This window comes from Podarcis muralis, chromosome 11 (genome assembly GCF_964188315.1).
Source record: "Podarcis muralis chromosome 11, rPodMur119.hap1.1, whole genome shotgun sequence".
NCBI classification, from domain to species: Eukaryota; Metazoa; Chordata; class Lepidosauria; order Squamata; family Lacertidae; genus Podarcis; species Podarcis muralis.
Genome location: NC_135665.1, coordinates 56,664,227 through 56,679,811, shown reverse-complemented (window position 1 = coordinate 56,679,811; position 15,585 = coordinate 56,664,227). Strand labels below are relative to the sequence as shown.

The window sequence follows — 15,585 nt, the reverse complement described above, 5'->3', positions numbered from 1 at the left end:
ACCATGTAACATCTGGCACATTGTGTTATTCTCACCCCTGCATCATGAGGAAGCTTCCAAGTTCACCTATCTTGAAGGTCCCGATTCTGACTTCTCCCTTTGTCAAGGTTAGGTAAAGGTAAAGGGACCCCTGACCATCGTGGCCGACTCTGGGGTTGTGGCGCTCATCTCACTTTATTGGCCGAGGGAGCCGGCATACAGCTGTGGTCAGCATGACTAAGCCGCTTCTGGCGAACCAGAGCAGCGCACGGAAATGCCGTTTACCTTCCCGCCAGAGTGGTACCTATTTATCTACTTGCACTTTGACATGCTTTAGAACTGCTAGGTTGGCAGGAGCAGGGACCAAGCAACAGGAGCTCACCCCGTCACAGGGATTCGAACCGCTGACCTTCTGATTGGCAAGCCCTAGGCTCTGTGGTTTAACCCACAGCGCCACCCATGTGGGTTACACTTTATTGCCTGAGTGACCAGTTTCTGCTATGCAGACACCCCTGCAATTCTGACACCCAACTCACTCTGAAAAAACCAAGCTGTGCATGGTTATCACATCAAGTGTACTTAAAAAAACACAAAATTACTCATTTAGAAAAGCGTTCAGCTGGATGATAACAGCCAGAGGAAGAAAGAAAAACACCACAATCTTGTGATCTTATCTTTTTTTTTTTTAATTTGGCATTTTGTTATTTGCATTTATATTAAAGCAAAGTGCATCTTTTCTTATTTCTTGTTTATACACATTGCACAATACATAAATAATGATGCTTATAAAACGTCTTTATATTTACAAGTAATAATATATTTATATATAACATAAAATACATTTTTTTAATAAATCTCAGGGTTTCTTTTTTTAAAGGAGTCTCTTTTTTTGTTGTTGTTTTGTTTTTTGTTTTCCAAAGCACTTCAATGCTAAAATTCCAATGAGAATGCTTCTCTTGTTCACTTAAACCTTTTATATTTAGAAAAATAGCTTATGTTAAGGTCTAAACATGCTCATTGAGCTAAGAACAGTGTAAAATTATCATACTAAGTGTATGAATTCAAGAAGAAGTAAATGAATGACTGCAATTTCTGGATGCGAACAGTACTGTTGCAAACCTGATCAGGGCAGGTTACAAGGGGATAAATACTGAAATTCCCTTTCGTCTTTTTTTTATTATTAAAAAAAGAAGAAGGAAAAGGTCTCAAACAAGTCTGCATCGCAGATCAATTTGAAAAGCACAGGCCATGCACCTTAATTGTTTTCCTGGCATCACAAATGATCACTAAGCGCAATGGGAAAATGGGCATGCCCTTCCGAGCCCATGCTTCTCGCCCCCACCCCCAAATGACACAGACATGAAGTGTTAAAGCAGCAGGTGGCCGCAGTGGAGAGGGCAGGAAGGGGAGAGAAGAAAAGGTTGTAAGATTGTTGGCAAAAGATTTACTCGGCTGCATTTGCTCCCTAATCTGACTCTGCTTGCCTTTACGTGGGCTGTGGACATTCGCTCTGCACCAGGGACCCACAATGGGGTTTTCCGTCGCCGCAGAGGGTCGGCTTCCTTCATACCAGCAAAGGAGTTAGTGTGTTTGTGACAAACAGCAGATGGATTGACCTGCTACAAAAGGGCAGAAGCTGCAGCGAAATGAAATGCATGTTACGTCGAGATCGGCACGAAGGCATCGCGCAGCGGCAGGCTCCTGCAAACGGTTTAGCACCGAGTTTGCAAGGCTTTCCTTCCTACAAGCATGGTAACTCCAATGTGCGTTTGGAGCTCTCCAGCCTTTCCATTCGTTGTACCCCTCGTTGTGCATGTGGGTAGATCTGATCCCTCGACTGAAACAAGCAGGGTAAAAGCCACGTGCGCAAGAACTCTGGGAGCAAACACAGGTCTCCAAATTGATGTGTGTTCACCAAGAGGGTGTGAGGAAGGGGGCCAGGAAGCTGTACCACTGTTTGAATTCGAGAGGGAGCTATGTATAAACCAAGCTGCGTCCAATTCCTCCCACCACGTTCGGGCAATAATAACTTAAAGAGTACAAAATGATCCACTAATGAATGAAGCACGTTCAAGTGAAACTCTCCTCCACTCCATCCCACCCCAGCCCTTTCCCAGGTGCCTTCCTTTCCCCCTTCTGAGTTATTGGTCATTCACACTTTAAAGAAGAAAAGAAACTTATTGAAATACCAAAACCGGGGGGAAAAGAAAAGGAAAAGAAACACAGAGAGAGAAATCTTTCCATAAGCTATTTCTCAAAACAGAAAACAAACGAACAAAAAAAGTTTGCATGAAAAAGCAAGCACTCAGAAGGAGATATTTAGCAGCAAAGTAGTTATAAAAGGTCATTGTTGAGTCTGGCCTAAGTCTCTTGAGTCATCATCGGTTATTGAAAATAACCTCCAACCAGCAAGGGCAACTGCTGATGAACTGTCTCGTATAACACTGGCCCCAGCCTTTCACAAAGCTGATCTGAACGGTGAAGCCAGTCCACGGCTGCTGCATGAATTCGTGGTCATTGGGCCTCTGCAAGCTGTACGCTTTCTCGTAGTCAAACGCTTTGATGGAAAAGCCTGGGAACACCTTGTGCACTAGCAACGTCCTGGAGTCGGGATTGTCCAGTGTGGCCGACTTGATGAAAATGGGGTAACTGCTGCGGTTATAAACCCACACCCCGTCGACCTCCTTGGTCAGCTGGATGCCGTAGCCAATCTTGCTGCGGACTTTCTGCACCAGCTGGCTTTTATTGTCCGAGTTGAGCTGTCCGAGGCAGAAGCCATTCCCCTGAGGTAGATCATAGAAGATATCCAGGGACGGTTCTTGGACAGAATACAGCCGGCCCACGCGCGTTTTTTCTTCCCAGTATGCAACCACGCACCAGTGTGACGGATCCCCTGGCTCTTGCAGAACGTGGGAATCTGGAGGGAGAGAAGATGGGAGACCAAAGTTTAACCTCACAACAAAACAACATCATCATCATCAACAACACCACAGAATATGAACATGCCCCCTGTTGTTTAATCAACACATAGAGCTCTCTTATGAACTCTAGGCTCAGTACTGACTGGTACCTGTGCTGCAAGTCTTGGGCTAACAAGGTCTGAACATGGAACCCTCTGCATTCAAAACATGTGTTCTGCCAACTCAGCTGCAGGTTCCACCCAAATAGTCACAACAGATCTACGAAGCCCCTTTATTTGTCTTCCCAGGCCCACCAACTCTCCTCCTTTCCACTAAGTGTACCAGATAATTTGTGTTTTTAGCTACAAGCAGAATACACACATTCATTTGCATGAATCCAACAGAGACCAAACATTTTCCTTGTTTATTCTGCAACCGTCTTATTATGGAATCAATTAACCCAAATGCAAAGAAGTTTGCGTTTGCAGCTAAACATTAGAGAATTGGGCTTGCAAATCATTAAATGGGGGGGGGGGTCCTAAGAGAACTATCCCCCCCCCCCCAAATACACATAAGTAAGAGTCTCTGGATTGTAATTGGATCCTGTAGACAGCAAGAAGGAAAAGAGTTCGATGTGGCTAGAATGCATGCACTGCAAATCCCTCCCTGGCTGATGTTATGGGCAAACATAGGACATGATTCGGGGAACCATTTTGATATGGCAGCAAGAATGCAAAGTCACCACCAGTTGACTGGCCACTGTGCTTCTGCCATATGGTGTGACTGTGGTTGCTCCTTTGGCAACACCCACATGTTCAGAAGAGCAGGAGACTTCTATAGGAAAGCTTTTCTGGCTGTTTTTGCAGCTCAGGATTCCCGTTCCTCCTTCAGTGAAAAGCTGTTACTATGTTCGAAGTCATAAGAGCTAAACAAGATCTCCACCTTCGGAGAAGGGGGCCTCTGGGCGCCAGGTGTTGGGCATGGCTGCTGCTTCCATGCCCAGCTTGTGGGCTTCCCAGAGGCATTGAGCTGCCCATGATTTAGAAACAGCATGATAGCTCAGTTGGTTAGAGCATGGTCCTGGTAACGCCAAGGTTGCAGGTTCGATCCCTGTATGGGACATTCCTGCATTGCAGGGGGTTGGACTAGATGACCCTTGGCCAACTCTATGCTGGACGATCCAGCAGGGCTCTCTGTATGCCATGTGATGCTTCATCGCATCACTTCTGTGTCAATAACAGTCAGTGTGAATGAATGGATTCGTGGAGAGCTGAACCAGTCTCCCTATGACCAAAACACCTTCCGCAAACCTAGGTCTGGTGGTAAACTGCAGAACTTTTAAAAAGCGAAGTATCTGGGACTAATCACTGCTGCTGCTCTGGCTATTCCTCCTACCCTGGTTCCATTCCCCACTGTTTAGACCATAGCTGTCAACTTTCCCTTTTCTTGCGAGGAATCCTATTCGGAATAAGGGAATTTCCCTTTTTAAAAGGGAAACGTTGACAGCTATGGTCTAGACCAGTGTTTCCCCAAGCCTGGATCTCCAGCTGCTTTGGGACTACAATTCCCATCATCCCTGACCACTGGTCTTGCTAGCTAGAGGTGATGGGAGTTGTAGTCCAAAAACCGCTGGAGACCCACCAAGTTTGGGGAAACACTGGTCTAGATTATTCCAGAATCGGGCCAAACAAATCATGTTGTGGTAAAGGAACTGGCTGAAGACACTTTAAAACTACAGCACAACGTGCCACCTTTGCATATCCCGTAACTGATTTATCCTCGCCCCCACCCTGCAGCCTGGCTGCAGCCTTCAGGTCGTGAGCACAGTCATTCAGTTTAAGCCAACTGCAAATCAATGGCAGATAACATAATACCAAAGACCTGCTAATCAGCCGCAGACATCTTTCGTGATGTCAAATGTGGGTAAGCAGGGCTGACAGCGAGGGATCGCACAGACTAACCCGCCGCGTACATCATCCTGTTCTTAAAAGCCAATCCCTAGCTTTGTTTCATATAATAAATTTTCCTCTCGTCTTGGAGGAAGGGAGGGAGACATAAAAGGAGAGTTAACCATAGCTCCATCCAGACTGGGGAGGCAGGGCAAAATCATCTGCTATAATTTACGGGCCTTATTTAAGCCTATAGCCAGATCGCTGGTCATAAATGCTCAAGGATGCAGACGTCAGATGAGCTATAAATCTGATTGAATTGCAGTTAGACTGTGGTTTGTGGTAGCAGGGGTGGAGACCGGAAGTCTTGCATTTGTTAGCAAAAAAATGCAGTGGGGTGGGGTGGGGTGGGGAAATCTGCTTCCCTCTCTTTCTCAACTCTGCCTCTATTGCTAAACAGGGTAAAGGAGGCAATTATCACCAGGGTGTTGGAGGGGAGCCTCGACTCCAAATCCCTCTTTCAAAGTGCTAGGCAACTTGCAGAGCGCATCAGCTCTGTTCTGATTACCCAGAAATTCCATAATGCTATTTACAGACGTACGAAGGCCTGGGAACTATTAACCCTATGCAAAGTTTCCTTTTAATAAAAGGGACAGAAAATGGGGAGAGCAGGCCAGGGGGGTCTCACAACTCAAGAATATTTCCACCAGAGTCCTCACGAACCTGCCCTTAACATCCCTGGGTGTTAAAACAGCAGTCGGGAGCATGTGAACATTGTGCTCCAAAATCACCCTCTAACCACAGTTTAGTGTGGCATTTGCACCTTGCTTATTTTCCCTGATCAATCCTATGCACACTGCAGAGTATCTGTGCCAACGGGCTGCCCCCGCTTCCGTTCAGAGAAAGGTGTGGCAAATCCACAGGTTGCTTAGATGCATGGACTACCGAGAAAATGTGTGCGCTAAATTGAATCGGGTGTCCCAGCTCCATGCGTGCAGTGGAGCAGGTTGCCAGTTCAGGGCGGTAACCCAGTTGTGCAGCCTCCCTAGGTCCAAACTCAAGTCTACCATCACCAATGCTTACAGTGCCGTGCGCATAGAAGCCTGTGGCCCTATAGCCACACTGTAGAAGCAAGCTGAGAATACTATAAAACAGAATTTATGCCCTAATCAAATAATTAGGATCTATGGTGCTTTGCCGTTTTCACCTTGGAGGCCAACAACATTAAACAATAAATAAGGGTGGTACGAGGAAGACCTGCCTCAGACGTCAACATCAGCAGAGCTGATGCTTCTCCTCAGTTGTGGCTCCCACGTTGCCAAGAAAACCAAACCATGGAGGCAAACCAAACCGTGAGAGGCAGGAAAGAGCTGTAGCTCGGTGGTAGAGCTTTTTGCTCAGCATGCAGAAGGTGCCAGGTTCAATCCCCACACTCTCCAGGGAGGGCTGGGAACGCCCCTAGCCTGAACCGCTGCTGCCAGTCCAAGTAGACAGTCTTGAGCCAGAATGGACCAATGGTCAGACTCTGAATGTTCCTCTCGACTATTTCCCGGGAAGGATCCCTGCGAGACCACGTTTTCCTTCACTGAGCTGGCGATGTCGGGGGAGCGCTTTTCAAGCTGGCAGCTACGCCATCGAGGAAATCTATCGACGGAGCCAAAAGCACATCGTTCTGCAGCTCCATTTTCTGCGCCCACTTCCAACTCCTTAAAGCCAGCCCTCCCCTGATCCGAGAGCGGTATATTCAGTTTGCAATACTTTAAAAAAAAACAACCAACAACCACATTTAGAGGGAGGGAACAGTGTTGTGCAATTTCCTCCTTTAAATGCCGGCTAGGAAAATATTTCCTTGGTAGCTTGAGGCAGCTTCTATTTATAAAAAAAGAAAAGAGAGGGGAGGCAGTGTTTTGGGAATTAGAAAGATAAAATTTACAACCCATCCCTGGGGACCAGGGGGCGGAAAACCCTCTCCCTTAAACCGCTCAGGCCTGTGGGATGGGCTGCCCGTATTTTTGAGGTAGGCCTTGATTTTGTCTTTCAGCTCTTTGCCCACCCCCCCCCCACCCGGCCGCCTCCAACAGTCCCCTTTTCTGTGCCTCACAATTCTTTGTTTCAATAAAACTATCCCACTGAAACCTGGCACCGAAAATGTGGGGGGAGAGAAGCTGAGTTAAGGGGAGGGGGTTGAAAAGGGCTGGAGGGATAGGCGAAGAACGCTCATATCAAATTACCTTTAACCTAAACTCTCCAGAACTACTTCAAATGCAGTCGTTGGTGCAGAATAACAAAGGGGATGTATATTTCTTTTTATACAGAAATTAAAAAAAAAATAGAAAGGGTACAGAACTATTTCCCAGGTTAAAGGGGGGGTTTGGGTTTTGAGAACGCTTTCATGAAAGGAAAAAGCAAAGCGAGAACCAAAGGCAGAGAGGCAGGGAATGTCTGTGTGTGAACATCTCTATCTGTGTATCTGCGGAGAAGGACCTTTCTTTCTGTAGCTCGCCTATTTCATGAAAGAAAATCCCTCAGACGGCATTCTTTCCCTTTCATCTCCTTGGCCCCGCCAGTCCACCCAGCAATTTTCAGACAGACGTCAGTTAAAGAGAAGTTTTCAGATTATGTTAATTGCTGAGCCTAGATAAATTGCAGGCTCCTCTCTCTCTCGCTCTGGTGTTTGTGTGTGCCAGACAGAGAGACTTCTCCATTTATATGTCCCTTACAGCTAAGAACTCACCACACAGGCAGGTTTCAGTGACCTCCTTGAACGCCAAATTTCCTACATGGGTGGCGGGCGTACATGCATGCGCGCGCGCGCGCACACACACACACACACACACACAAACAGTGATGTGGAGCTACTGGATGGGTGCATTATGATCCTTGACCAAACGGTAACTTCCGCCCAATGTGTATGGCCACTTGCACTGCCATCTCAAGATCATGGGTAGGCAAACTAAGGCCTGGGGGCCGAATCCGGCCCAATCGCCTTCTCAATCCGGCCCGCAAACGGTCCGGGAATCAGCGTGTTTACATGAGTAGAATGCATCCTTTTATTTAAAATGCATCTCTGGGTTATTTGTGGGGTATAGGAATTTGTTTATTTTATTTATTTTTTTCAAAATATAGTCTGGCCCCCCACAAGGTCTGAGGGACAGTGGACCGGCCCCCTGCTGAAAAAGTTTGCTGACCCCTGCTCAAGATCATGCACACTCCAAGATTTTAGATGAGGTGTGCCTCCAAGACTGTTGCTATTTTGCAGGAAGGAGTCAGGCGCACACCATAAATTTAGGTTTGTCAACTGAAATGGATTAAGATATACTCCTAAGAGCAACAAATCCACTTCAAAAAGAAATCTTTTTTCTTTTTTTTTGCAGTTAGGAAACTGGCGGGCGTTGCACAAGTGTGAAGTGGATTAAGCACAAACATCAGATTGTGGCGTGCAATCTCACTGCCTGCCTTGGCGTTGTTTCTCAGGCTGGTTTGTCGCTGGGAGCTCTAAGCATCCACAACAGACCAAAGGAATCTTACCAGCAGTCAGTTATCATGGGTTGCGGCTACTTGGGTGCACATCAGCATGCAGACCAAGTGAGGCCAACCAGGGCTGCAGATCGAAGACTCACTGGCTGCTCATTGTCATGCAATGCGCCTTTATCTCTGCAATTCTCGCTTCCCCAGTTGCAGTTCACTGTAAAATGGGACTTAGCACTGGAACAGCCAGCAGTAGTAGTTCCAGCTGTCCCTGGGGAGCCAACCGTGCAGATGGTCTCATTATTCAGTGCCATGGTTGGGCAATTCGTTCAGAACCAAAGGCCAGATTAGTAATATATCATGAGATAAGGGAATCAAAGCTCATTTGCATTTTCAGCTGCATGCAATTAGCGTAATTTGCTTATCATTTTCATGAATGAGGCAGGTGACAAGCTACTGTTTGCAGAGTCTTATTAGTTCTGAGATTGCCAGCATCAAGGGTAGAAAAACCCACTTCCTCACCTTTGCAACCCATTCGACAGACATAGCACACACAACAATCTTAAGGTGGGCTGCATGCCTTTAAACATTTTTTAAAATGTTTATTAATTTAATTAATTAATTTATTAATTTAAATTGTCACCATTTTACTTAAACAGAAAATAACAGCCATTAAAAAGAGTTGTGAAACTGCTCTGCAGATGAGATGGAGCAGTGACGTTACAAGCGCTCGCCAGTCAGTGCTCTGCATAGCCACCTTTTAAAATGGAAAGAAGCATTTCCTCTTGAAGCTAATCCTGGACAGGAAATTGTTCTTGTGCATACAACAGGAGCTGTACACTTCCACAGTGACATATTCAAACAATGCGCATCCACAGCAGCCTTGAGATTATCAAGACCAGTTAAGAGTCCCAAAACTATGATTAAGTGTCCTAACATAGGAAAGATGTCAATATGCGCCCCAGGCTTACTTCTGCACTCACTGCAAGAGGTTAAAGAATAAGCATTCACAATATTAAGAGGCTGAAAACAAATTGAAGAAATAGAGAAAAATTAATTTTTCTAGAAGTTACCAACAGAGTAAAAACATATATAATTTCTGTGGGTCCATTGTATCTATAGCTAGCCATAAAAGTATAAAACTCTGTGATAATAAAGGTATCTTGGACAGTAGAGACACCCCATCCTGGTGTGTTTTGGACTACAACTCCCATCAGTCCTAGCCAGTATGGCTAATTGTTGGGGCTGATGGGTGTTGTAGTACGAAGCATCTGGAAGACGCTAGGTCTGGAGAAGGCTGAGATTGTATTACATCCCTGAATTTAGTCCCCTGTAGCTGTAGTAAAGAATTCCCAACTTAATCGCCAAGAACAGATTCAAAGGGATTTCTGGTTGCAGTTAATTATTAATATAATTGTAGATAGGTTTTGAAATGCCAATATATGCCTCCAGAGACCCCACTCCAAGTTAATTTAAAAAAAAATAGTTAGAGGTACACAGAACCGTTCTGGATCCACTTTTGGGCTCAGCACATCAAGCAAGACATTGGTGAGCAAATGCAGTCAAGGGAAAGTGTGAACAGAGATGTCACATGAGAAAAAGCTGAAGCAATGCCTAGCCCACAGAGGCAATGTCTAGGAATCTCTTAGTAAATATAGTATTGCAAATGCACCTAGATAACATAACGCAAACTAAGAATAAAAGGACAAGGCTTACGTTATCAGGAACGCTACACAGCCAAGCTGGCTTAAAGGGAATGAACTCATCAAAAGAACTTCCGAGCCACTTTTACTTCCCTAACCAAGTGTTCCTTCTGCAACAGAGAGATGGCCAAAGACATCCCTCCAGTAACTAGTACAAGGGAGATTCACAAAAACGTAAAAAAAACCACAGGATGTGCAACCACAAGGCTAGCTATCCCAGCAACAGACACTAAAACTGTTGAGATTCAGGTAGTTAGCCGTGTTGGTCTGACACAGTCGAAATATATATTAAAAAATTGTCCAGTAGCACCTTAGAGACCAACTAAGTTTGTTCTTGGTATAAGCTTTCGTGTATCTGAAGAAGTGTGCATGCACACAAAAGCTTATACCAAGAACAAACTTAGTTGGTCTCTAAGGTGGACATTTTTTTATATATTAAAACTGTTTAGACACTAAAGCTGTTATTGGACTACAACTCCCATCATCCCTAGCTAGCAGGACCAATGGGCAGGAGTGATGGGAACTGTAGTCCAAAAAAACAGTTGGGAGACCCAAGTTTGGAAAGCACTGCACTAAAATATTGGGTCTGGTTCTGCTGTGCCTCAGACACGCAAAAGGCAGCAAAGTGTCTCAGGGCTGCCCAAGTTCTCCCCAAGGTTCAGTGCAACATAAGGGAGAGGCTCTGCCATTCCGCCATACACCTCAAGTCACTCCTTGCACTTCCCCAGGCATGGAAGAAAGAAAAGATGGTGTACTAAAGTGCATTTGTGGATCCTTGCATCACTTATATTCTCTTACGTCCGCATGTAAATTGCAAGCTCGTTTCATACAGTTCAATATAATCACATTTCCCTGTTGCATTCACCATTCTGTCCGGCTCCTAGGTATGCCAACAGAGAACAGAACAATATATGCCCCTAGGAGATCAAGTTCTTCAGTTTAGAAGGGCCTGTGTATTAAACTAATGCCACCATCAGTGACAAGTTCAGGACATTTTCCAGCTGCCGTCCATCTTACTCCTCACAGCCAGATCAGATGAAATATTGCCACTGTTTAGAACCACTGCTGTGCAGAAAGTAGGGAGGGCCACCAAACGACCGCTGTTCATTCACTTTCTTGTGGACCACATAGCCCTGATTCTTGCTCAAAATGCTGTACAGTACTAGAATCCTTGGGTTCAGTCTAGGTTTACTAAGCAAAGGATCTCTTAATAGTTATTGAATAACTAAGTTAGAGCATAACTTGCACACTCTTCTAAGAGTCGTTCCACATAAGAAATGCCTTCTAGGATTGACCATGGACTATCTGAATACAGTGGTACCTCGGGTTAAGTACTTAATTCGTTCCGGAGGTCAGTTCTTAACCTGAAACTGTTCTTAACCTGAAGAACCACTTTAGCTAATGGGGCCTCCTGCTGCTGCCGCGCCATCACCACACAATTTCTGTTCTCATCCTGAAGCAAAGTTCTTAACCCGAGGTAATATTTCTGGGTTAGTGGAGTCTGTAACCTGAAGCGTATGTAACCTGAAGCGTATGTAACCCGAGGTACCACTGTACTACCACTAATTGTACAAAACTGCTGGATCTCTAGGCTGCAAAGACCCAACCCGGCAGTGATGTTACAAATATTTAAGGGAGTTCTTAATCTGTGGATTAGACAAAGTGGGACGCACTGTGGTCTAAACCACAGAGCCTATGGCTTGCTGATCAGAAGGTTGGTGGTTCAAATCCCCACGACGGGGTGAGCTCTCGATGCTCGGTCCCTGCTCCTGCCAACCTAGCAGTTTGAAAGCACGTCAAAGTGCAAGTAGATAAATAGTTCCCACTCTGGCGGGAAGGTAAACGGCATTTCTGTGCACTGCTCTGGTTCGCTAGAAGCGGCTTAGTCATGCTGGCCACATGACCCGGAAGCTCCCTTGGCCAGTAAAGTGAGTTGAGCGTCGCAACTCCAGAGTCGTCCGTGACTGGACCTAACGGTCAGGGGTCCCTTTACCTTTACCTATTGACAAAGCACACCATCTCTTTAGGAGCCATTACACTCCACAGCGTCAATGGGTGCTTATGGGGCCTTTAATCCCCAGAACAGAGCATAAATTTGTGTCTGTGGCTAATTAGGCACTTATTACTCTAAGTAACCCTACAAGCTAAAGCATATGAAGTTTCTGAAAATGATCCCCATCCTTTTTAAGTTTCTGCTGATGTAATGTTCATTCTCTCTTCTTCTTCAGACCATGCTTGGACACACCAGCAAACGGAATAAAGGTATTCCATCTATAACAATGGAAATGTGGGTCAGAATTTGGCTTCTGGAGGGAGCAAGACTCTACCTACTTAGAGCAAGCTCCAAGTTGTTAATTCATAGCATTTTAGCGTTGGAAGGGATCCTGCAAGGTCATCCATTCCAGCTCCCTAGCTCAAAGCTGGCTCTACAAAGCAGGATGTGATTGTAGCAACACTGACAGATGGCCTACTCTCTGCTTAAATATTTCCAGCGAAGGAGATCCCATCACCTCCCAAGATGGCCATTTCCACTATCAAACAACCTGTCTTGCTCAGAAGTGTCTCCTGTTTCACTGAAACATCCCTCCCTACAATTTCTCTGTAGAGAGCAGTTTGGGAACATGCATACACACCTGTTTAACGACTTCCATTCCCCCAAGCCACCCAGATTATTATTATTATTATTTATTACATTCCTACACCCCCTTAATTTCCAAGGATCTCAAGTTGGTGTACATGATTCTCCGCCTCCCCATTTCATCCTCACAATCCCATGATCTCCTGACCACCTGAGTGGATGGTGCATTCAAGTTAGTGGTTTACATTAACTCCCAAAATGTGTGATTTATGAACCTCCAGGCTAAATATGGACTTCTAAGTCTACTTGAAACCACCATCCTCTCTTATCCCTGGGTGGGGGCTGCCACTTGTAACTTGTGAATGACATTGCACTTGACGGATCTCAACCTCCTACTTGACATGACGCAGTGTTTCACATTAGTGTGTGTGTTCTCCCACACCGTATTCAACCCACTTTAGGGGGGGGGGTCGCCCTAGACAATTTTCAAGTAATTCTCAAGTAGCCCACCCACCACCCAAAATAATCAGCTTTGAGAAATAATGTCTAAGTGGTGCTCTCCTCCAATCTCTCCTCCCCAGCTGAAGAATAATGAAAGTTAAGCTTTGTGTATGAAAATGAGTGTGTGTGTATGTGTTGCATTTCGACATTGCATCAGTGTCAGAAGCATCCATGTGCAGCACAGTGGAAGCGCATGCAATGTCGAAAATACCAAGTTAGATGCGCCAGTGACCTGACTGCCTCGCCACACCTTAAAGGTACCCATATTGCCGAATGTGTGAATGGCGCCATGGGCTGCAAGAACGTAACGCACGCCCCGGCCAAAATTTGTGTGTCCTATCGTTAGAGAGGGATCGTAGCACAGAAAGACTTACATTTCCTAGCATTTTAAAAGGGGTCTTTGGAAAGCAAACATACATTGATTCATAAATGCTTCATTAGTCACTGCCGCTGTCTAATTATGACAAGTAATCAATTACGATTGCTACGAAACGATCCGAAGAGGAAGAAGACGAAAGATGGAGCGGTGCCGGGGGTTGGGGGGGAATTCCTTTTTAAAGCCTAATTGTATTTTCTTTTAAAAGCCAGGAGGCAGAAGCCACGAGTCCTCGAATGAGTATGCTTTATAGCTAGGGGAAAACACACACACACACACACACACACACACACACACACACACACACACGCGCCAAGGAGGCTTGGCCCGGCTGTCTCTGGTGGTTAGACTAAAGCCAGCTGACTCCATCCTCCTCTGTCCCAGGCAACAGGCCTCATCAGCCATGCAAATTATAGAGTTCTGTGGTGTCTGAAGGCAGAGTTTCTACTTAGCTCAGAAGAAAAAGGAGTCTTAGAAGGGCGTGGATCGAGAAACTCAGCCAAATCCATTCATAATATTTACAGTAAATGGCCCTCTTTGCTGTTGTTTGGTATGAAGCCCAGCCTAATTATTTTTGAAGTTTTAATTTCAAAAACCTTATTTCCTCCTTGGTGTCTCTTCTCTCCTTCTACTTAAATATCCCCCAAAGCTCTCTTCTTGTTGTTGTTTTTTCCCCTTCCCCTCCCTCTCTGGCTCCAGAAAGGAGTAATTATTGTTAAAAAAATCTCAACTGCATTTTTGGAGAGAGTGCACCAGTTTTGTTTATCCTCACAGCAACCCTGTGAGGTAGGCCAGGCTGACCCAGAGAGTGGGGAGGCAGGAAAAGCACAACATACTATTCAGTCTCATCGTACTGGCCCCAAATGTCCTGCCCTTTGCACCCTGCGCTGTAGCAAAACTGCTGTGAAACCTCTGGCCTTACAGGTCAAGCTCCCATCATCCTTAACCAATGGCCATGTTGGCTTAGACTGGTCATGCTCAGGATCTGTCAGTATACATGATACCTTAACCAAACGAGAGTCCAGCAAGCATAAAGACCGCCTAGGTGCTAGCAAGAACCAATGTGTGACCCCAATCCCCGTATAAAAGGCCTTCCGCACCTATTTCAAAACAGCTTCACAAATTAATAACCCTCTCCAGTGCCAGCGTAGAGGCAGATTCTCCTGTATAAATCCAAGTATCTTCTGCATTGATCGGAAAATAGGGCGCTTTTCATTCAAAACTTGTGTTCTATAAACAACAGCGGGAGTATTAAACCAAATTTGTATTCTCCCCCCACCCTATAGTAGAATAGTCTTCTCTCTCATTCACAAAAACTTAAATATGTGTCATCTCCTGTTTCACACGGAGAGCCAATTCACGCCCTACACCGAATGGGTTATGGCAGTGATGGCCAAACTTGGCCCTCCAGCTGTTTTTGGGACTACAGTTCCCATCATCGCTGACCACTGGGTCCTGTTAGCTAGGGATGATGGGAGTCGTAGTCCCAAAACAGCTGGAGGGCCAAGTTTGGGCATCACTGGGTTTTGGGGAGGTCTACTTTTGTGTCACCAGTGTGGCATCTGAACCAAAAAAACCCTGGAATATCTACATCTGATTTCACTGAAACTGACCGCCCATTTGGGGTGGTTCTTTCTTTTTTGCATGTGATAGGTTGTTAAAGAAACTTTGCAAATGCCAAAACAACAACAACAACAGCATCATTAAATATAAGCCAGTACTGTACAGTACAGTATACCAATTTGACACTAAACACTCTAGCAGCCTTTGGAGTTTTTGCCTTTTCTCGTCCTCTGCTGAATTCCTGGTTACATTCCATGCAAATCCACTACACTTTCTGCAAATCTACTAAGGGGAGAGAGAGGGAGAAAGAGAGGAGGCAGGAGAAAGGAACCCCTTCTCAGCGGCAACACACGGATCAAATGTTCTCAGCCTGCAAAAAGCGAAACTTTAGGCATCTTTTTTTTTTTTAGCCAAAAGGCTAAAGCAGTTATTTTCCTAGAGAGTGAAAGAAAATGTTCCTTAAGCATAAACATAAGCAGCAAATATATATATATATATATAAGAGTTTGGAAACAAAAAGTTCTTTTCATGCTCCCTCCGTTCTCATCCAGCCCAGATCCTCCCCCCCCCCCTAATAACAATTATGAAAACTGTTTAGATGGGGGGGGGGGGGAGAGGTTTGGCACGT

The 15,585-nt window shown here is 45.3% G+C and overlaps 1 protein-coding gene across 3 annotated transcripts in view; it reads right to left on the bottom strand.

The window, feature by feature from the left end:
* Positions 1 to 1,166: 1,166 nt before the first annotated feature.
* Positions 1,167 to 15,585, bottom strand: part of SMAD7 (SMAD family member 7) — a 50,262-nt gene continuing 35,843 nt past the window's right edge. For all 3 annotated transcript variants that reach the window (XM_028748211.2, XM_028748209.2, XM_028748212.2), the window contains one exon: positions 1,167 to 2,896. In XM_028748211.2, coding sequence (XP_028604044.2) covers positions 2,358 to 2,896 — 539 coding nt within the window. In that variant the 3' untranslated portion in view covers positions 1,167 to 2,357. The remainder of the gene's footprint in view (positions 2,897 to 15,585) is intronic.